This window comes from Setaria viridis, chromosome 1, assembly GCF_005286985.2.
Source record: "Setaria viridis chromosome 1, Setaria_viridis_v4.0, whole genome shotgun sequence".
NCBI lineage: Eukaryota > Viridiplantae > Streptophyta > Magnoliopsida > Poales > Poaceae > Setaria > Setaria viridis.
In genome coordinates this window covers 36,776,091-36,798,434 of record NC_048263.2, presented here as the reverse complement: position 1 = coordinate 36,798,434, position 22,344 = coordinate 36,776,091, and the positions used below count along the sequence as shown (strand labels likewise).

General features: G+C 44.5%; 3 protein-coding genes across 4 annotated transcripts; 2 read left to right on the top strand and 1 right to left on the bottom strand.

The window, feature by feature from the left end:
- Positions 1 to 1,085: 1,085 nt before the first annotated feature.
- On the top strand, positions 1,086 to 5,234 carry LOC117837261 (dihydropyrimidine dehydrogenase (NADP(+)), chloroplastic). The gene is made up of 7 exons (XM_034716855.2): positions 1,086 to 1,418; positions 2,320 to 2,583; positions 2,664 to 2,834; positions 3,412 to 3,524; positions 3,601 to 3,784; positions 3,986 to 4,095; positions 4,839 to 5,234. Exons 1-7 carry the CDS (start codon positions 1,146 to 1,148, stop codon positions 4,993 to 4,995), a joined length of 1,272 nt encoding a protein of 423 aa, XP_034572746.1. The 5' UTR covers positions 1,086 to 1,145; the 3' UTR covers positions 4,996 to 5,234.
- Positions 5,235 to 5,383: 149 nt separating this feature from the next.
- Positions 5,384 to 11,634, top strand: LOC117837245 (MACPF domain-containing protein At1g14780). 2 transcript variants are annotated; one of them, XM_034716848.2, is made up of 8 exons: positions 5,384 to 6,452; positions 7,392 to 7,633; positions 8,694 to 8,892; positions 9,004 to 9,090; positions 9,167 to 9,350; positions 9,479 to 9,648; positions 9,764 to 9,828; positions 10,701 to 11,634. In XM_034716848.2, the coding sequence occupies exons 1-8, from the start codon at positions 6,210 to 6,212 to the stop codon at positions 11,365 to 11,367; spliced, it is 1,857 nt and encodes a 618-aa protein (XP_034572739.1). In that variant the 5' UTR covers positions 5,384 to 6,209; the 3' UTR covers positions 11,368 to 11,634. The 2 variants fall into 2 exon arrangements, with proteins under 2 accessions (XP_034572739.1, XP_034572731.1); XM_034716840.2 differs by having other exon boundaries at positions 8,971 to 9,090.
- Positions 11,635 to 15,107: 3,473 nt separating this feature from the next.
- Positions 15,108 to 21,056, bottom strand: LOC117837237 (probable RNA-dependent RNA polymerase 1). The gene is made up of 5 exons (XM_034716827.2): positions 20,910 to 21,056; positions 19,498 to 20,042; positions 16,929 to 18,775; positions 16,493 to 16,643; positions 15,108 to 16,213 (listed from the first exon to the last, which is right to left on the bottom strand). Exons 2-5 carry the CDS (start codon positions 20,026 to 20,028, stop codon positions 15,380 to 15,382), a joined length of 3,363 nt encoding a protein of 1,120 aa, XP_034572718.1. The 5' UTR covers positions 20,029 to 20,042; positions 20,910 to 21,056; the 3' UTR covers positions 15,108 to 15,379.
- Positions 21,057 to 22,344: the final 1,288 nt, after the last annotated feature.

Below are 22,344 nucleotides of genomic sequence, written 5' to 3'. Positions count from 1 at the left end.
GTTTCCGCTCGAGACGACGTTGTTCGCAGCGGCGCCAGCGCAGGACAACGATGCCACCGGCCTCTATCACCCACCCGTTTGGACGTGATCACAAGTCACGGCCCAAATATTCTAATCAGCCGCACCAGTGGTGGTTCGAGAATCTTTGTTGCTGTTAACGTCGTCAGTCGTCCACACGGCATCAGAAGTTCTTGCTTGTCAAATCAAGCTAGCTTTTTAAGGGTCTGTTTGCTAAAAGCAAAGGATCCATAAAATGGACCAATCGAGCAACTACGGCAATGCTCGATGCTATTTCGGGGGACATCCCGATGTTTGATACTAACTAGAAGTATTAAATATAGACTAATTATAAAACTAATTGCATAAGACAAATCTATTAAATCTAATTAGTTTATGATTTGACAATGTGGTGCTACAGTAATTATTTGCTAATGATGGATTAATTAGCTTTAATAGATTCATCTCGCGAATTAGCCTAGAAGCTCTACAATTAGTTTTATAATTAGCTCATATTTAATCCTCATAATTAGCATCCGAACATCCGATGTGATACAGCTAAAGCTTAGCGCATGGTATCCAAACGTCCCCTTGATTACGTCGTCGCTATCGTGATTGTCCTCCTCATGCTACAGAACTGAGAGAACTCTCACAAGTCAAGTCAGAGGCGTGTATCCGAAAAAAAGGTTTGTTAGAAAACGTGGATACGTAATTCCGTATCGTAGTATCAGCTAAAAGAGAAGAAGCAGCTTAGCAGCTGTATCTTTAATAATCATCTTGCATTGTCTTTGTCTAGGACTCTCTTGTGCATGATGACAGGAGGAGCAAGCACGAGACGTAAGCATGATCAGGACACGAATAGTTACGGTGCTCCAGTAACTGAACAACATCTGATCAGAACACGACGACCCTGTGAGCTGAGTCATGATAACTCATGATCACAATCCACACCCCACCTTTTCCGCTTTTTGCTTATCCCACGATCACTCGTTTAGATAACTGAAATGGTAATTAACGTGTACATCTAACAAAGCTCCCGTATTTATAAAAAGGTGTTGCCTTGCCTTTCTCCCTCACCCGTGATACTCCCACAGATTCTTATCGAAACAAAGGAAACACCTCGCAGAAAAAACCAAAGCCACCGCACCATGGAGTCGCTGATGACGCTTCGTGCCTCGCCGGCGGTCGCCGCCTCGCCGCTGCAGACGCGCCGGCTGCCGGCTGGGCGGCAGCGCGCGACGACGTCCGTCGTCCGCGCCGCGGCGTCCGCGTCCGGCGCCGGGGAGCCGGACCTCTCGGTGCGCGTGAACGGGCTGCAGATGCCCAACCCGTTCGTGATCGGGTCGGGGCCGCCGGGCACCAACTACACCGTCATGAAGCGCGCCTTCGACGAGGGCTGGGGCGGCGTCATCGCCAAGACCGTGAGTCTCGCTCTCCCTCTCCACCCCCTCCGCGCGCGGTGGCACTGGTGTCGCGCACTTGCGCTGTGTGGTTGCCTCACAATGTTGGCACCCTTGTTTGGTCTGAATCCGTCGTCGTTACGGTGCACTTGAGTACGATCTGTGGGCCGTAGTTGAGAAATTCAGTGCTCGATTCCTCCGATCACTTAAGGAGTTGACGCCATTGCCGTCTGGCCGTATGATTTCGATTCGGGTGGGAACGTACAGCGGGGACCAATTCTAAAAAAAGGTTGCTGAGAACTATGAATTAGTGCTCTCTCTTAGGTTAGTGTCGAACAGGTGGGGGTAGTGGGCTGCGTGGCTGCTTGAGCGAAATCGAAATCTAACCATGGAACTGTGGATGTGCTGATCGCATAAGTTTCTTCTGGGGACAAATCCTATGGTGGGTGCCCAAGCGACAATTGATATCAGTTGATAAAAATGGAACAATGCAGAGAAGCTGCTATTAGGGTATGACCAGGGAATTGCCTGCAGCATATACATTTTGACCTCACTGAACTGCTAATGTAGATCACTTTTCCTAAACTCCTAATGGCCAAGCTTTTTTTCTAAGAATAAGCCATTTCTGCGAAATGTGACAAACCACATTGTTCCAATAATTTGTTGACCTGCATTTTGAGTTGGATAACCAGTTTTTCTGATCAACCCTGTATCCTCCCTAGTTACTAGTAAATATAAGAAAGAAACTTTCACTCTGCTGGGCCAGTTCTGCATTGGTTTGGACCTTCTCAATCATGAGTTCATGACTTTAGCTTTGATGGTCCCACTCTGCATTACACCTGTGTAGTCATCACTTCACCACCAATCTGTTCTTTGATCCCTTAACACTGGCTAAGCATTGCTGTTTCGTCATGCCTTTTAGGTGTCTTTGGATGCTGAAAAAGTTATCAACGTAACTCCTCGCTATGCAAAACTTCGGGCAGAACCAAATGGGGCTGCCATGGGGCGCATTATTGGATGGCAGAACATTGAACTCATCAGTGACAGGCCTCTGGAGACCATGCTGAATGAGTTCAAGCAGTTGAAGAAAGAGTATCCTGACAGGATACTCATTGGCTCAATTATGGAGGAGTACAACAAAGCTGCATGGCATGAGCTTATTGAACGTGTTGAAGAGTCTGGAGTGGTACCTTTTTTCACTTGTTTATTTTGGTGCATCTGCATACTTGATCATAATGGAATGCGACTGATATTTGTTTTTGTTAGGATGCTCTTGAGATTAATTTCTCATGTCCGCATGGCATGCCAGAGAGGAAAATGGGTGCTGCTGTGGGACAAGACTGTGATTTGCTAGAGGAAGTTTGTGGCTGGATAAATGAGAAAGCCACCGTGCCTGTTTGGGCAAAGATGACTCCTAACATTACTGATATTACACAGGTTAGTTTAATATATGTCGGTATGCATCTATGCAGTACTAAATAGTCACACTATCCTCTCTCTGTTGACCTGCGTCAACAACCAATGAATTCCTACATTATTATTTATTCCCTAACTTGTTTTCACGTCCTCAGCTTGTTTTCCACTATTTAAGTATGATTCTCTGATTTAAATCTTGCTGATCCTCCAGAAAACCAGAATAAGTCTGATTAGAAAATAAGTAATGTGCTTTATCTGTATTACCTTTTCCATTACATCTTTTATGACTTTTGGATTAAATCAAGATGTGAGTTCTGGCCATTTCTGTAAATGAAACCACATACGTAGCAGCTAACTTATCTCCCTAAAAAAAGTCTTATCATACTTTTGGACATCACACAAAGGCATGAGGCCCTGACATCATATTAGTTATGGAATACAAATTTCACATCAATAGAGTTACTGATTTCTCAATGGTACCGTAGTACTTTACTGAACTGTAGAACTGCTATTTTGTACATTAGATTGCTGAGTCAGTTTTTTATTCTTTTTCTTGGTATTAGAATTCATTTTCCCATCTTGACTTAACATTTTGCAGCCTGCAAGAATAGCTCTTAAGTCTGGATGTGAAGGAGTTTCTGCCATTAACACAATTATGAGTGTGATGGGGATTAATCTCAAAACGTTGCGCCCGGAACCTTGTGTGGAAGGGTTAGATTCGATTCCCCGAGTTATTTAACATGCTCATTTATTTGTTACAAAGTTGAAACATCATCGTGTTTTGCAGGTATTCTACACCTGGGGGTTATTCTGCAAGAGCTGTGCACCCTATAGCACTGGCTAAGGTCATGCAGATAGCAAGGATGGTGAAAGAAGAATTTGCTGATGGACAGTCTCTCTCTGCCATTGGTGGAGTTGAGACTGGCAATGATGCTGCTGAGTTTATTCTTCTTGGTGCAGATACTGTACAGGTGAACTTTAAAATGATTAACAGCGTATTTGCTTACTAATCTGAGGAGCAATATTGCTAGGCCTTTTACTGTGCATACTCATGGCTTCTTCTGTCACAATAGTTGGTGCTGAGTTGTATTGTTTATTTAACAAACATTACTTTCTAGTTATCACTTTGCATATCTTGGAAATTGTCTAACCATGAATGACCTAACTCACAGGTATGTACTGGTGTAATGATGCATGGTTATCCCCTTGTGAAGAAGCTTTGCGCAGAGTTGCAGGATTTCATGCGAGAGCACAACTTTTCATCGATTGAAGAGTTTCGCGGGTATGCAACTACTCCCCATATCATGATTATTGTGTTTAGAGCCAACCGGAGGAATTACTTTATGTTGTACGTCCTGTGTTACCTCTACCTTTCAAATTTCAACTCTTTGCCCCAATCTTCCAAGGACCATTTCATTACTAAAGCATGGCAATTAAACTTTGTCAGTAAATCGTCAACATGAGAGCTCAGGGCCCTCCGTAGTAAAAATAAATGCTCAGGACTATTGGCTACATGTCTTTTGCTTCCTTTCTAATCTTTTGCGGCCACATGTTTTTACTAAGTGGAAGGCGAGTTTTTATCGAAGACGTCCCTCAAGTCTTAGAAAAGATTGCCCCTTTCCAGAAAGAGAAAATGATGCGGTGTAAATGGGTTGAACATAATCATTAAACGAGGAATTGGTAACGATCAAGTCCTAATTTAAGTATGTCCCCTATAGAAACATTCCTTGTGCCCTGCTTTGCACGCCTGGCCCTACTCTGTGTGAATGATGTGGAAGTGGAACAAAGTCTTGCGTACCAATGTGATGATTGATTCCTTGACAATTTGACCTCGTTTTACTCTGTTGTCTGTTATCACTAGGAAGTTTCTCAGAAGCATCATTAGTTCAGTGCCAGATATGCACACCACTTATAGAGAATACCTGGGCTGCCCCTTTTCAAGTTTAAGATAAACATGCTGATATTTTCTGCTTTTCTGTTTTTGTTGAATCACATAAACTAAAACCGGTCTTCTCGTCGTCTCAGGGCCTCGCTCCCGTACTTCACGACACACACAGATTTGGTTCACCGGCAACAGGAAGCGATTAAGCAGAGGAAGGCCATCAAGAAGGGCCTTCAATCAGACAAGGACTGGACAGGCGATGGGTTTGTCAAGGAGACCGAAAGCATGGTATCCAACTGATGCATCTCTGCAATCCCCCATCCCACCCACCATACTTCAACTTGTGACTAAACCGCGTTCATCATGTTCGAGGAAAGAATGTAAAACATTTGCTTCATCCTGACGACGAAAGACTGGGAAAACATTTGCTTCATCATGTTAAATAAATTTAGCACACCAGAATGCCATACCCAAAGCATGTAATCATCAGAACCTTGGACCTTCAGTCTATAGAACAAGTCATGATAAGTTTGCATGTCGTTTTCAGCGTCTGGTGATTGGTGAACCGTGACAACAGGTAACGTTGTGCGATGTATTTTTCATGTGAACATGAACTCGCAACACTGGGCTGAGGAATATCTGGACTTGACCTGGTAGACTTGAAGTCCAGTACGGGGTCTCCTTATCGGACCTGAGTGATGTGTGAGGACATGCTGGCCTCAGCTTCAAGTCAGGTCCAACTTCAAGTCTTCACCATATACTCATCCTGTTCGCTGCAGCGCTCGTTGCGTAACCGACGAACATGCTCCAATTGCGAGCGACACGGTGTTGATCTGTTGGACAGGACGATTCAGTCTATCAGAGAAGTCAAGTTCACTTCATGTTCAGGTTTTAGAGCTAAGACATGTGTCTACATAAACGGAAATGGGGCCAGCAGTCTGATCTTTTCTACAAATTTCCAATTCATACTCGGCCTAGAAACCCAAGCTTGTTGGTTTCTAATTCCAAGTGCCGCTAACAAGGGCTAAAACTTAAAACTCAAAACAGAGAAACACCATGCCGTCAGTCAAACTTCAACCTTTCGGTAAGCCCACCAAAGGAACTTCGGTTCCCACTAGCATTGCCACTCATGTCTCCTCTGTCCTCTCCATACCCATTTCTTCTGCCCATATATAGCAACAACCACTACTCACTCATGACTCATGATTCACACCACAAGAACCAGCAACCTCGTTTCAAAAACAAAAAAAAGGCAGAAAAAAAAGAAGAGAGAGATCCCTGTTTGATTGGTTTGACACCAAGAACACAAAGTCCTTGACATCCTCACGGTATGTAACAGCAACATGTCGCTAGAGTTCCCAAGGCATGCCACTACTTGTTGCCACAAGGCACAAGCAATGGCATATATAGTCAACCAGTAGCAGCCTACCAGCAGGACATGGCTGCAGGCAGCGGTGGCGGCATAGAATCGTAGACCAGGCCAGAGATCAGGCGAGGAGCAGGCAAGTCGCGCGATGGCCGTGGCGGCGGCGGCCGAGAAGGCGGTGAGGTGCCTCGGCGGGGGCTTCGACATGACGTGCGACATGAGTCTCAAGTACTGCAAGGACGCCGGTGGGTGCCTGGTCGAGCGGGGCGGCGTCGAGACGGCGCCGCTCGCCGTGCCGGGCGTCGGGACGGTCGCCGGCGCGCCCGCCGACGTCAAGTGCGGCAAGGGAGACCGCGTCCGGCTCAAGTCCGGCGTGCTCGAGTTCAGCAAGGTTAGCAATGCGTACCAATAATACCGTGCATGAAAGCTTGACATCATCAGATCATTTGTTCCATTTGAGCTTTTTTGCTTAAAGTTGTTGTCTGTATAAATTGTAGGAAAAACTTTTTTTAAAAAGAAGTAAACTTGAGCTGTTTCTTTTTTATAAGTTGAGTGTTTGAATATAATCAAAAGGAGTGTGCTGTTCAATTAGAAGCTAGCAACTCTGAAACTATGTTTTAGATTGCATTGTTTTTGTCTCAGGATATCTTCAGTCCTCAGCCTGAATCTCATTTCTTCCATTAAAGATATAGAAACTTTTCTTTCCCTCTCCAATACAAGATGTATAAACTAATAGGATGTGAGCTAATTCTTATTAGGGAATTAAGATGCCATATTAATTCACTAAATTGGAGAAACTTAACTTCAATTTCAGCTAAAAACATTTTAGTGTCGGTAGAGAGATTTTGTCCCCTTAAATATGTTGAGTGGACTTTGAGCAAATCTACGTGATCTCACCAACAGAAGCAATCATCAACGTCTCTCCAGCAATCTATAGGGAGAATAAACATTTATCCCAATTGTGGTGCACTACTGTCCATGTCAACCGTCAGGAATGCTGCAGTTGAGTGGAATATTACCAACCAAGAAAGAGGGAGAAAAATATCGATTAGCCTAGCTGGTCCTGATCGTAAACTATGCACATTCCATGTTGTGATCGAATCAAATTCCGTGTAAGTTAGGAATCATCCGTGTATAAACTATTGCACGTCGAATTGGACGATCCCTCGTTTGACTTTGACCCAAGGGAAGCCGTAGAGATCATGCAGTTCATCTTCCTCTGCATCCTGCTGGTTCCTGCAAGAGTACACGTCGTTAAACTATGATCACAGATGATATAATTTTTTTTAAAAAAAAATGTTCACGGAGTTCACAGAGAAGAATGTTGCAGATGTCGGAGCTGTTCAACCAGCGGAGCTCGGTGGAGGGGAAGATCCCGTCGGGGCTCTTCAACGCGTGCTTCGACCTGGACAGCGGCGCTTGGGCGCAGGACGCCCCCGCCACCAAATGCCTCGCCATGGACGGCTACTTCATCTCCCTCTTCGACCTCCGCCTCGACCGCCGCCCACTCGCGCTCGCCGACCACGTCCTCCGGGACGTCCCGGCCGCCTGGGACCCCGCCGCCATCGCAAGGTTCGTACGCAAAATTAACCGCATTGCGTTGCGGCACAGTAATTTTTTATGGCCTGTTTTTCCCTTTTAGTCCTCAGAAAGTAGCACTGCTACTGCATAAAAAAAAACTTCTACCATTTCTACCAAAATATCATGAAAAGGAGGGAATGGAAGTCGCTTATTCATCAGTACTGCCAGCAAGTTGAGGCGAATGGTTTCGAGTGTGTCGAGCTCGTAGCGATTACGAGTGGCAATGACTAAACTGCCGATTGATGGTTTAGTCGGCCGTGATTCTGACAGTCGATCACGAACGCAGCATCACTACAAAACAGTAAGTTCACACCGAGAACAGGTTAAAACTGCTGAGCCGAGACTTGTGCTTCCGGAGGTTCCCGACCAAGGATCCTGTTCACAACGCATGGGCGGCGGCGGCGGCTCTACGTCCTGAAACGTTGGTGTCACCATGCAAGTACGCCCAAGGACAGAACAGTTGTGACATGGACAGAGAGCTTGAAAGGGCTAGATGCCTGCGGAACGACGACGTAGACTTCCTTGACTTCACCAAACAAGTGTTTTCGAATTTCGATCACCTTTCCGAAACCTCCGTATCACGCTACGTTCAACTGCAAAAGCTAACGAAGGCAGTTATTGCAAGACTTGGACTCGTTCCAGGTCTGAAGAACCAAGCACCAAGCAGTTCAGATGTCCAACGTCCAAGATCCGCTGCAACAAACGGGGACAGGGTATTCTTTTTAGCTCTAAACTAAACAACGCGGTTCATCGCCTCCGATTGCTTTAGAATCCAGACAGCTAGCTCTTCAGCTGATTGAATATGATGCACCGTGTTCTGACCTGTACACACACATAGATGATAGATCTCCCTTTTTTTTTCCTCGAATTTGTTTGTCCGTCATTGTTGAATCTGAACAAGTCTGAACTCCCATCGAACATGCCGACAGGTTCGGCATTGACGAGCTGAACCATGGAGACCAGACGCGTAGCTCTCAGACTCTGAACTGACGCTGACACTGACACTTATCTGGCTGACTTGATCCGATCCGGTGGGCGTATGATTGTGCAGGTTCATCGAGAAGTACGGGACGCATGTGGTCGTGGGGCTGAGCATGGGCGGGCAGGACGTGGTGTACGTGAAGCAGCACGAGTCGTCGGCTCTGTCGCCATCGGAGATCAAGGAGCATCTCGACAGGCTCGGCGACCAGCTCTTCACCGGGGCCTGCGCCATGCCTCCCCTGCGCGGCAAGTCCAAAGACAAGCTCAAGGTCCAAATTACTACTTAGTTAACAGTGTTAGTTACTGTTGTAGACTGCAGTGTAGTAATTTCAAAATGACTGCAGTAGAATTCTCACGGTGAAACACTGAAATGGTGCCAGATGCCGGAGGCCTTTAACGTGTTCGATGCCCAGGTAGCACAGCAGCGGCTTCAAGCAGGGATCACCACGCTGGTATCTTCCAAAGAGGTAACAGTTGTTACGATCTTGTGACCAAAGTAGGCAGAGAGTATTTCGCTGAGGTTTTGAGCTGGTTCTTCTTCAGGGCGTGACGGTGATCTACTCCAAGAGGGGTGGGAACACGACGGTGGGCAGCCACTCGGAGTGGCTCCTCACCGTGCCGGCGATGCCCGACTTGATCAGCGTCAAGGCCGTGCCCATCACCTCCCTCATCAAGGGCGTCGCCGGCGCCGGCTACCTCTCGCACGCCATCAACCTCTATCTCAGATGTAAGAACACCATTGCCATCTACCATACACATTTGGCTCGCACAGGTGGCCATCAGTAACTAGTAGTTTATCATCAGCGGCGCATAGTAACAAGCAAAATGACAGCCGAAAGTGATTGTTACTTACAGATAAACCTCATGTCGCTGACCTCGAGTACTTCCTGGATTTCCAGCATCACAAGATGTGGGCTCCGGTGCTCGGCGAGCTGCCCCTCGGCCCGTGCTCCAACCGGCAGGGCTCCAGCCCGGCCTTGCATTTCAGCCCGCTGGGTTCCAAGCTCTATGTCAGCTCAAGCCAGGTGAGGATTCTGTACCCAATGCTAGCAGATTCAGTATAGAATTTGCAGGCTTTTAAACCAGTGAGATGATCGCTCGTTTCTTTGAAAGATGACATGATCACTGAACAAAATGCAGGTGATTGTTCCTAAATTGCCGGTCACTGGGATGCGACTGCACCTGGAGGGCAAGAAACACAACCGGTAAGACATGTTCCCTGATCACTGGAAATACGAGTTCGTTTGTTCTTGATGGATAACTGAATAATTTTGTTAAAAAAACAAGAGGAAAAACAATCTGGAGATCCATCCGTCGTCGTCTCCCTCTCATTCAGGCTTTTCCGTAGTGGGAGCAGAGGAATCGATGCCGCCTGCCGGTGGTTGGTCGCCGCCGGCGTAGGGGTGAGCACGGCCTGAGCAAGAGCGGGTGCCAGCTGCCCGCCGCGGCGAGGGAACGGTGGCGGAGCGACGGGGGAAAAGGCGGGGGACTAGTAGATCTGGTGGTCCCCCATCGTCGAAGTGGGGAGCTGGGGTGGTTTCGGCGCCGCCGACGCCGGATTCCCGGCGGCGGGGTGACCCGAAGTCGCCATTAAGCTTGCTCCCCGGACTGTTAAGAAAATTTACGCAAACCCCCCTAAATTGAATCGCATCCAAAATTTTACATAAACCTCCCTAATTTGGATCGCGATCAATAATCGGGATCCAAATATTTGCATATAACCCTCTAAATTGGATCGCGATTTAATAATCACGATCCAATATTTTTCACTAAACCCCCTAATAATTTTCAAAATAGTCCTTTTGTACCTGCGACCCCCGTGCTCCTCCATGTTGGCTCCCCCCTTCCCCTCCGGCGACGGCGAGGGGCGCCGCGTCGCCGCGTGAATGGGATCTCGTTCGTCTTGCGTATCTCCTCTTCCTCCCATCGCCACCGAATCTCCTCTTCCGCGCCCCCCGCGTACCCCGTCTCTCGCCACCGTCGCCCCTGTCCGACCTTGCTAGCGGTTGCATACCTGCGCAGTTGTTACGGCCTCGATTTCCGACTTGCTTATAGCGTGTTCGTGCTCGTGCATCAGGTTGGCCATCCACCTGCAGCACCTGTCCACCACGCCGGCGTTCATCGCCGCCGCGCGCCACGACAAGCCGCCGGCATGGCGAGGGTCGGAGGCGGCCTCCGACGACCGCTTCTACGAGCCGGTCCAGTGGCGGATGTTCGCGCGCGTGTGCACGGCACCGGTCAAGTACGACCCCGGGTGGCGGGGCGCCGGCGCCGGCGACCGCGACCGGCGCGCGGCCTGGGTCGTGACGGGCGCGCGACTCCACGTCGCGGCGCACGACTCCACCGACGTACTGCACCTTGGCCTCCTCTACGCCGAGCTCCCCGGCTGTGCCGTCGTGCAGTCCAGGTGGGCGCGCGGCGCGACGAGGCTGTCCGGCAAGTCGAGCCTCCTCTCGGCTGTGTCCCCCGTGGGGTCTTCCGGCGGCGGCAGTGGCGGTTCGCAGAAGGACAGGCAGCAGCCGAGTAAACCAGAGGCCGTCAACATCGACTCCGGCATGCTCGCCGGCGGGCCGCCTGTGCCGGTGGCCGCGCAGAAGATGCTGAGGCTCGTGGACACCTCGCAGGTGACCATGGGGCCGCAGGACAGCCCTGGGTACTGGCTGGTCACCGGCGCAAGGCTCGACGTCGACAATGGGAGGATCTCGCTGCACGTCAAGTTTTCCCTGCTTGCCCCGGCTTCCTGACAAGATGTTCATTCATCCAGAGATTGTACAGTTTTTTTTTCCTGAAGCTCAAAACTAACCGCTGTAAGAACACACATCTTGTTTGCCCTTTTTGTTTTTCAACCATTCTTTCATGTTTTGGTTCTGGTAAGAGTACTGTGGATGCTGCTGCAAGGTAGCAAATTAACATTGCAAACGAGATGTACCTACTTTTCAAAAAAACGAGATGTACCATTTTATTTTTGTTAAGGGAAATTCCATACAGTAAAGTGCAACCCTTGTAATATCTATGAACGGAATGCATGGATGACTGGCAGCTAAACATTGTTGGAATTAGGGATGGCAACGGGTTGGGCAAGGTGCGGGTAAGACATTTGCCCGTCCGAAAGCATGCCCGACAAGATGAATTTTACCCGTACCCGCGAAGCGTTTCGGGTAAAATTCTATGGCCGTGCCCGTGCCCACAGGGTACCCGGCGGGTATCGGCGCCTGTCAGGCGCCATAATAAAGACATATCAACAAATTCATATCAACGAGTACAACAATAATTTGACAACCACAATACCATATAAGCAATAAACACAATTCAAAGTTCACAACCGGTGATCAATCCATCCACAAAATGATATCAACACGCATAAGTCTCACTCGCACAAGCCAAATAAGCACTACAATATAAGGATTAAATATTGTCTAGTAGCCACACACAAGCCAAATAAATATAGTAGGGTATCTTATCTGAGCATCTCACTAGTCATGTATAAGCACTACAATATAAAGGCTAGAATTTCTTGGTGAGTTTGGACCATATCTATGTAATTGGACTTTGACGAGTGGTAATTTACATGAAACCCGACATATACCCACGGGTAAGGTTTCTTACCCGCGTCTTGCCCGCGGGCGAGAATTCATGCCCGTACCCTCACCCGTGGGCAAGAACTAATGCCCATAACCTCATCCATCGGGTACAAAACTGTGGCGGAACCGTCCGACTTAAACTGACTTAAGTGCGCCTAATCGCTGTTGAAATGACAATTATACAAAACGCACTTAAAATAGTGTAAGCCCAGTAGTCCGTCGAGTGTCTCTAGGATGCCTCGAAACATCCACGACGTGTTTCATAGCCATACCTTAGGATTGCTTCCACGATGGGCAAGCGTCAACAAATATTACATTTTTACAGACATACAGGAGGTACGAATTATTACAAACCGTAGATTGAAATAAACTTATCAGTGCAAGTTAAATCATTGCTAGGAGTTTTGAACATGAAACCAGTCCAATGGCAAGTAATTATTCAACTAAGTTTTATTCTAGGTATTATGAGACCCATAAATACCCTAGTTTTTCGGGACTTCTTCTTTGGTTGTCCTCTGCTATGCTTCTGGAAACAAGAACAAGGGAACCCCTAAGTACGAGGGTACTCAACAAGACTGACTTGACTAATATATAGATTAAAAATACTGTATGAAAGCTTTATGGTGTACTGGCTGACTCACAAATTTGCGGAAAGCTTAGTGGAACCTTAATTTTATCATTTTATTTCAGTTTAGTTGTTACCTAACCAGTCTAGACGAATAAAACATTTTTGAGCAACCAGATGGAACTAAGTCATACAATATATTAATTTCAGGAAAACATTTATTCAACTTGATTACTCTATGATGCTTAAGCGATGATCAAGTGCATTCATAACTGAGCATTGCAGCGATCGGACCGATTTACATCCTGCAGGAGATACCTCATCACCAGCTATGCACAACGAATCAGGTTATGCATAACAACCTTTCGATTAGCCATATCCAAAGATCGAAAATATAACTACCCGAACCCAGGGACGCACCCCCACATAGGACCCCACGTCTAGCCTGATCTCCATGTGAGTTTCAGGCTACGCCCCTACCATTCTCCAGCACGTCAAGCACGGGTACGAAATATTTCCAATCAACGAGCCAACTAACCTATCGAGCTTTGCTGGTCCCCAGAGATAGTAAGCAACCAGATAATATCACTTGATCAAAGGTTAAGACAACGAACGGGCCTTAACCAAATTAACTTAGTTGACAGAACTACCATCTCTAGCTTCTGTCCACCTTTCCAAAATTTCAAGTTATTTTCCATGATTAACATGTATGACCAAAATTTACCTTAAAGGTTGAGTAACAAAAGTTACTTAGGATGATTACTAAATAATTGAACAAGTAGCAAAAATGTCTTGTTAGATTATGCACAAGAGCAGGTTGCAATCAACTCCTGGACTTAATGCATACATAAGAAAATAACCAATAATTGGACTCATGAATAATAATTTCTGAAAATAGATAGGCTTAGATGCACCGGGGTTTGCCTTGATTCACAAAAAAGTTAGTATCCTTGGAAGATCCTTCCATACAAGGGATCAATTCAATAACCTCTTCGAATTCCTGAGGCTCTTCATAGAGTTTCGAGAAATCCACTTCCGAAGCTTCTGTTTCTATGATAAGATGCATGCCAAAGTCAGAGATGCAAAACTTGTTGAAACAGAAGACTATACAACTCATTTTCATGATAAAGCTACAAGCCAGCACTAATCTACCCATAAAGATTAACCCACAATTTTAATTTCCTTTAACTACCTAACTTAAGTATTTTCTTTTATTTAGAAAAGTATTATAATTAATTTCTAATCTAAAAAAACTTAAATCCAATGGATTAATAATTATTTGTGAATAATAAAACATTATTCAGAATTTTATTCATTTTTATAAAGATTAAGTATTTATTTAAATACCTTCGTCAAGGCATTAATAAATACTTAAAAAATTATTATTTTTCCCTTAGGGTTTAAAAATTTTTAATGCATAAAAGAAAATAAAATACAACTAATTAAATTGGTTTCACTATTTTTGGCCAATTTTACACAAACCCCCTTAATTTGATCCACTATTTTACAGAAAACCCCTACTAATAATCGGGATCCAAATATTTTCATATACCCCCCTAAATTGGATCGCGATTCCAATTTTTTGCACTGAACCCCCCTGGTATTTTCAAATTAGTCCCTCTTGTGCCTGCGAGATCCTCCGTGCTCCTCCCTCGGGACTCCCCCTTCCCCTCCGGCGACAGCGAGGCTGTCCGGGAAGTCCAGGTGGACGCGCGGCGCGGCGAGGCTGTCCGGGAAGTCGAGCCTCCATTCTGCCGTGTCCTCCGCGGGGTCTTCCAGCGGCGGCGCAGTGGCAGTTCACAGGACAGGCAGCAGCCCCGTCAACATCGACTCTGGCGTGCTCGCCGGCTGGCCGCCCGTGCCGGTGGCCGCGCAGAAGATGCTGAGGCTTGCGGACACCTCGCAAGTGACCATGGGGCCGCAGGACAGCCCTGGGTACTGGCTGGTCACCGGCGCAAGGCTCGACGTCGACAACGGGACACGGGAGGATCTCGCTGCACGTCAAGTTTAGCTTACTGACAAGATGTTCATCATCCAGAGATTGTACAGTTTTTTTCTGAACCTCAAAACCAACCGCTGTAAGAACACACATCTTGTTTGCCCTTTTTGTTTTTCAACCATTCTTTCATGTTTTTGGTTCTTGTAAGAGTGCTGTGAATGTTGCTGCAAGGTAGCAAATTAACATTGCAAACGAGATGTATCATTTTATTTTTGTTAAGGGAAGTTCCATACAGTTAACTGAACAGAATGCATGGCATGACTTGCAACCAAAAACTGTTGCAGAACCAGAAAGCGTTATTTGACCCGATGACGGAAGCACCAACATTAAAAACATTCATAAGCAACATATCTGTAGTTAGTCGTACTAAGCGAAGGTAGAAACTTTACAAACTTCAGAATAAGGCGAAAAATGAATCAAGGTTCCAATGCAAATCAAGCTACAAGCATGAAGTGAAATGACGGCACACAAAAGTTCCAAGTCGCATATACACCAGATATCAGCTCGTAGCGGTTTGCCTGCCTTGATCCATCAGACCATTCATGCACCACAATCAACATGCTGATTGCAAATGATGAGGATATGTACAAGAGCAAACCTGCTGGCAGTGCTCAATGGAATCTCAAGTTCTGATTCATATTATTAAGGAGGGACGTCAAATCAGGCTCCATCTTTCTGAGGAAATTTCTTCTCTGCTTGATGCATAAAAGCCTGTCATATACACACCATGGAAAGCTGATAAGATGTGGCCGGTCATAACCTTCATTGTAGCTGCCCCAGTACTGTGGGTGATAAGTAACGTGATACCAAGCTGAGGCCTTGGCCTCTATGGCATCTTGACCAATTCCATCCTCGCCCGTGCTCATCTCGTTGAACCATGACCTAGCTTCCTTCCTCAAAGATCTCACAGCCATTCTAATTGCATCAGCATCACTACTCTTGGTGAAATTCTTTGCCATCTTAAGAATACATCCGCTAATTATCTCAGCTTCACTTTTTATGCCATAGTGGTCCATAAGATTGCCCAACTTGAAATCATACTCTTCCTTAAACTCTATAGCCTCGGAAATGTAATCCTCGTAGCCATCAACAATCAAATCAGTGTCATAAGACTGCCTTGCTACATCCCTTGTAAAGTGCTTTATGTGAGGAGTGTGCTTCTTTATTTCCCTGTATAGCCTCCCAATCACACCACTTGATTCGTAGGTGACTTTGTCGAGCTTTTCCATAAAATCAGGATACTCCTTAACATGTAGCTCAGGTGGAATCAGAGCCGGCACTCCAGTCTTTGGGAAATCAACAGCTACAGAGAAGAGCTTGGCCAGTTCAATGCACGGTAAACTTTCAGCCTTAAGACGTTCCTTATCTGCAAAGACCACATGCGCGTTGGCAATAATCCCCAGACTCTCATTAACTATGTAGTTTGTGAAATACTCCTGTATTTCCTGCACAATATAATAAGATCAATCATTTCAAAGCATGGTATGAGATATGTTCACAAGTGGATGATGATTCTATCTATTTAATTTGAATATAACAGCACCACGAGCACACAATGTTTAACTCCGAGAAATACAACTAAATACTTTATTGTTCAGGAGAAAAATGCCAATGAGAAAAAGCAACTCAAAGACCAACACACAACTTAATGATAGCATTAATGCAAATAGATCAAGTGTTGCAACAACTGCGTGAAAGATGAATGGTTTTAAATTAGAAACTACCTCGATTGTAACGTCATGGTCTAATATGTCTGCTGGTGCTGGAGTATAGTCCATAGGCTCCACCATACGACTTGGAATAAGAGTTTGATCCCAAGAAACAAAATATATGTCCCCATCAAGATCACTCCCTGAACACTCATTAGGGTGCGGTCTGCATCCATGAATACCAGAATTTGAAAGTGGTTTAGAGAAGAAATGTCACAATGCAAGGATTAGCATCCACATAAGACAAAAATGGACAACATCATAGCCATCAGTAATACCCAAACTTAACTAATAAAAAGGTTACGCAATCTAAAACTTTAACTTGACGTGCAGTGCCATTCAAAAGATTTCTATTGGTACAAACATATGAAACCAAGGATTAATTTTTCTTAAGAAAAGAGCTTGTTGAAAATTACTAGTAAACATGACAGTATATTGTTAAAATACATGCCTTGGTCCCTGTTGTGGAAAGACAACACAGTCAAACATGTGGTGCAGGTACGGAACATCGACAGCATGGAGAACCCGTATGTCACCGGGGTGGAGGCAAGGATTTTTGGCAACAACTACTTTTCCTGTTACGACGAATTTGCGATGGTCATCTGCACAGTAAGAAGCTTGAATGAATACCTGGCCATACTTCAGTGTGCGGGTTTCATCCAAGCATCCCATCATTGCCCGTCCTTGTGGGATGAATATCCTTGACTTTGTTTTCAATTCTAGCAGCTTGGATGCTCTAAAAGTTTGTAGCAGCATGGAAAGATATGGTTCATGATCAGGCTGGTAGCCACATGACAACAATTCTTTAACTACATTAGTTACTTCTCCCATGGGCATAAGTTCAATTGCTTCACTAGCAGCCTGCGGTTCAGTTACCATTCTGTTTAACTGCCTCACAGCTTCCTCCTGCTTTAGTTCAAATACAGTACCACTAACTCCGAGTGTTGAGAGAAGAGTGATCAACTGTCGATTCAAGAAGCATGGTTGGTACTTGCTGTATGCAAGGACATCCAGGGTGATATTTTCGGACTGGAACTTTGACATACTTTTTCTCAAAGAAAGCTTACGATTTGATCCTGGATCAATAGCGACAACACCTTTGTAACCGCCATACCTTATCTGAAAAACTGAAGGAGCAAAGCGTTTCAATTTGCACTTCATAGCCACCTCCAATGCAAAGTTAGCTGAGATCTTTCCAATTCCATCAGAGAATATGTATTTCGTGCCATCTGTTATATCAGGAATTTCTTCCACCTCATACCTGTGTACCTTTAAAGTTTCTGTTGAGGAACTAAAAGATTGACCAAGCCTTGCAGCATACTTCGCCACATTTCTGATATTGCGAAAGTCCCCCATCCACTTCCTGATGTCACTTGCAGTCAATCCCGGCCGAGAAGCAAACATCCATGCAGAGTTATCTCGGAGTTGGCTTGAGGAAAAGGCAAGAAACTCAAAGTGCTTGCCACCAATACTGATGCCATTTGAAAGGACTGACAGAACTCTATTATACAGAGCAGTTCTCCTGGCATCATTTCCAGAAGCAGAACGAGGTGACAAATCAACTGAACGGAGCTTCTCACAGTCCTCATCAACAAATGAAATCCGAAGGAAGTTATCTAAATCAGCAGAGAAATGCCGTACAACACGATTGGAGACATTTATTTCAGGTCCATAAAAATACACTTTAGCAGGGGTAACTTGCACCCTGTGGACATAAACCAATCCATCATCCAGAGATATACCAGATGACCTTTGCAGTGCATAGCGCGATTTCCGAATTTTTGAGTATTGCAGAGCTAACCAATTTGTTGGATTCAAGCAGGTGCTTTTCAAATATGACATCTTTAAAAGTGCACGCTTTATATGATCAATAGGTACATGTTTTGGGCTAACCAGACAGAAGAAGTTGTCATCCAATGTTGGCCCACTGAGTGTCCCATTCTGAACCAAATGATTGATTTTGAAGAGTATCTCATAAGGGACCTCTATGTAATCAGGAGATTTCACAATTGGAACAAAGCTGTTACCACAGGAATATGAATACCCTTTCTGACATTCAAAGTCAAGATTGTGCTCTTTATAGTAAACAAAGTAGTCAGCAATGTTTGGGAGCTCACACTGTTGTGGCACCTCCAGACAGAGAATAGATGATTGCCCGATGCTAGCTGATGGAGTAAAATCAATAGTCCTTGTCCACTGTTCATCTGTGTCGTCCCTAAACCAGTTGAAGAAAGGATCCTCATACATAAGACCTGAACGGCGTGGGAGCAATTCATAAATTTTAGGAGCTGCCTGAACCTGAAACATTACAAAGTTTTGAGTTTATCTGAACTCTAAAGCTCAAAACTTTCACCAAATAGCAGCATTTCTAGGTAGCTGAAAAATTGATAACTGACTACTGTGGTGGATCACTGATTGGATGGGTATAATGTTAGAAATTAGAAATATGCTAAACTCATGTCATATTGGAAATTATTTATACCCAACATGTCATTTCCATTTCACTAAACTAAAAAGTATGCTAAAGTCATTTAACATAATCTTATGTGACTGGATTTCCCAGTATACTAGAAAGGACAGAGCCATAAAAAGAAAAGGTTGCCGAAATGAAAAAGGTGCACCATAGACAAAATACAAAGAAGATCGAAAAAAAAAAGCAAAGACAAGAAAGACATTAGTAAGAAATAACCCATTCTTGTAGTCAGTAATGCTTGCATCAATTATTTCTGTATCTTTCAGAGGATAAAAAAAATCTTATGTGACTGGATTGCCTAGTATGCTAGAAAAGATATAGCCATAAAAAGGAAAAATTTGCCTAAATGAAAAGGTTCACAATTTATAGACTTATACAAAGAAAATATGAAGATGTATAAGATAAGAAAGACATAAGCATAACTCATTCTTGTAGTCAGTTATGCTTGCATCACTTAGTTATGTATCTTTCAGAGGATTAAGAAGGTAGAACCTAAAAAAAATGCAGTGAAAATCTCCAAGAAAGGTGTATTGTACAGGAAACAAACCTGAAACAAAAGGAACTTTGTCCGTGACAAATAAGCAGGGGGGCGATGAAGCTGCATCTCCCATATACTCTCATAAGAAAGTTCAAGCTTATATTTAATAAGATTGTAGGAGAGGTAAAAGTAAATCTTTTTCATATCAAATCCAAATTGAACCGAAATATTCCTCACACTAAAAAGGGTATATAGAATGTTTTCCTTAACCAAGCAACCCAAATGCAGAGCAGCAGCATCCAGAGAAAACATTGCAATTCTTGGTCTTGGAACAATGTCACGATCTGCAGGTCTGGCTTTCAGATAAATGCATCCGCTCCGGAGAGCATTTCTTTGGGCCGCATTTTCTACCAAGGAAGCACATTCCTGTGTCTGGAACTGAACTATAGCAAACGCCTTTGAGGTTGCAGTGATGTTCCTCGGATGCCTGAGCTTGAGAGCATAGACGGTTCCAGCGCCGGCAATTCGCTCCAAAAAATCCTTGACATACTCGGCACTGTCAGTTAGAGCAAATCCTGACACCTGAATAGTCCTTCCCATGGTGCATATCACAACTACAACAACACAAGTTGTGATAAAATCAATTAGTCATTAGGAAGGACACATAGCTCTGGATATATAAGCCAGGCCTAATCTTCAGGAAACACATATTTTACTTGTCTCTTTCTCCAGACAGATTCTAAATTAAAGAAGCAAACAAGGACATATGAAAGAACAGAAACATAAGCATGCAAAACACTCAACCATCACTACTTTACTGGAATATGATGATACCGGGAATCTACGTATTTGGATAATTCATTGTCTGATTCGATATGAGACATAATTATATCTTACAAAAATAAAGCATCCCATTTCCCCCTCAGGAACTTAAATCACGGCAATGCAGTAGCAGAAACGTGGCGAGAGAACCAAACACTGAAAGGTCGCTCCTTCAGTAAGCAACAACAAACAGACACACGTTCGTTGATCATCATCAGACACACGTGCGTACACCCCAACGTCTCCACTGCTGCACTCCCCACATTTAATCCTCCTCAAAAATAAAATGCGAAAATTATTTTTTTTAAAAAAAGGAAAAACACGAAAGGTCATCACGTCATTATTAGTAACTACAACTGAGATACCTCCGCTTAAACCACCCAAAACCCTTCCTCCCCCGACTAAATCTCACGGAAAAAACAAGCATTACCACCAGATCACCCTCTCACGCCACCTAGAAGGACCGAAAAGGCATGCAACTCCGCAACAAATCCACCGATACAAAAAGGGGCAACCTAAAATTTGCAGCACCCAGGGAGCACTGAAGACAGCTATCGCACGCACGGCGAGATTCCGCGACCCCGCGCGCTCGCCGGCGAGACGGAGGCGGCCGGGGATGGGAAGTGGGGGAGATAGTCAGATAGCGCAAGAGATCGCACCTTCTGTTGCGGCTGCTCGCCGATGAGAGCACGATGGTTTCTGTCGCCAACAACAATGGTGAATGCGGCGGGCTGCGCGAGGAGACTTGTGATGGAGTCGGTCAATGTGCACGTAAAATTTTAAACGGTGACGGGATGGTGGGCCCGATGGTTTCTGGGATGAATTGGATAGAGTCGGAGGGCGCAGCGCCGTCGATTTTTTTCCATGACACGGCAGGCCCCGTTTGCTTCCGGGACTTAGGGGGCTGTTCGGATAATAGTTGTTAAACTTTATCAATATCAATGTTCGGGTACTAATTAGGAAGATTAAATATGAGCTAATTATAAAACTAATTGCAGAATCCCTATGCTAATTCGCGAGACGAACCTATTAAGTCTAATTAATACATCATTAGCAAATGATTACTGTACCACCATATTATCAAATTATGGACTAATTAGATTTAATAGATTCGTCTCGCGAATTAGACTCCATCTGTACAATTAGTTTTATAATTAGCCTATGTTTAATCAACCTAATTAGCATCTAAACATCCGACGTGACATGTGCTAAACTTTAGGAGCGGGTATCCAAACGGGACCTTAAGTTTATTTCCTGTCGCATCGAATATTTAGATACTAATTAGCAGTATTAAACATAGACTAATTACAAAACCAATTACACAGATGGAGGTTAATTGTCACATCGAATGTTTAGATACTAATTAGGAGTATTAAACATAGACAAATTACAAAAATAATTGCACAGATGAAGGCTAATTCGCGAGACGAATCTATTAAGCTTAATTAGTCCATGATTTGACAATGTGATGCTACAGTAAACATGTGCTAATCATGAATTAATTAGACTTAATAGATTCGTCTCACGAATTAGCCTCCATTTGTGTGATTAGTTTTATAATTAACTCAGGTTTAGTCCTTCTAATTAGCCTCTGAAAATTCAATGTGACATGGACTAAAATTTAGCTTAATAATCAAACACCCAGAGCCGGATGAGCGGGGGTGGAGACCCCAAACTTAAGGATGGGGTAAAAAGAATCGGGCTAATTGTTTTTTATATATTTATGGCTAAAATAATTAAGAATTGAATTGGCTCGTGAAAGGGCATTGGTGTCATGATCCTTTAACGAGGGATTGCCAGTTTGGAAGGAAGCCTAATAATGTGAAATGTCATGTCTCGGAACTCAAGGGTCATTCATGTTTTTTTTTAAAATGGATACAATCTTAAGATTCAAAAATTGTCCCATAAAACCTAGTACAATCCTAGCTTTTGGATCAGCTAATATTTTGCATGCTGTTGAGGTGATTTTTAAAATTTTGCATGCCAGCAACTCAACTGAGGTGGTTTCATTAAAATCCTACATGGTTGCTTTAACGATCATGGAAACTTTATTGCCAAAAATGATATATAGTCATGTCACAAAGAGAAGGAATT

What these genes read in the sequence shown, in the direction of transcription:
- LOC117837261 (XM_034716855.2), top strand. Translation starts at nt 1,146, where the DNA reads ATGGAGTCGCTGATGACGCTTCGTGCCTCGCCGGCGGTCGCCGCCTCG. An exon ending in ACATTACTGATATTACACAG is followed by an intron (nt 2,835 to 3,411) that starts GTTAGTTTAATA and finishes AACATTTTGCAG; the next exon opens with CCTGCAAGAATAGCTCTTAA. An exon ending in CCGGAACCTTGTGTGGAAGG is followed by an intron (nt 3,525 to 3,600) that starts GTTAGATTCGAT and finishes CGTGTTTTGCAG; the next exon opens with GTATTCTACACCTGGGGGTT.
- LOC117837245 (XM_034716840.2), top strand. Translation starts at nt 6,210, where the DNA reads ATGGCCGTGGCGGCGGCGGCCGAGAAGGCGGTGAGGTGCCTCGGCGGG. An exon ending in GCGTGCTCGAGTTCAGCAAG is followed by an intron (nt 6,453 to 7,391) that starts GTTAGCAATGCG and finishes AGAATGTTGCAG; the next exon opens with ATGTCGGAGCTGTTCAACCA. An exon ending in CGCTGGTATCTTCCAAAGAG is followed by an intron (nt 9,091 to 9,166) that starts GTAACAGTTGTT and finishes GTTCTTCTTCAG; the next exon opens with GGCGTGACGGTGATCTACTC.
- LOC117837237 (XM_034716827.2), bottom strand. Translation starts at nt 20,028, where the DNA reads ATGGGAAGGACTATTCAGGTGTCAGGATTTGCTCTAACTGACAGTGCC. An exon ending in TTTCCACAACAGGGACCAAG is followed by an intron (nt 16,644 to 16,928) that starts GCATGTATTTTA and finishes TCATGGATGCAG; the next exon opens with ACCGCACCCTAATGAGTGTT. An exon ending in ACCATGACGTTACAATCGAG is followed by an intron (nt 16,214 to 16,492) that starts GTAGTTTCTAAT and finishes TATATTGTGCAG; the next exon opens with GAAATACAGGAGTATTTCAC.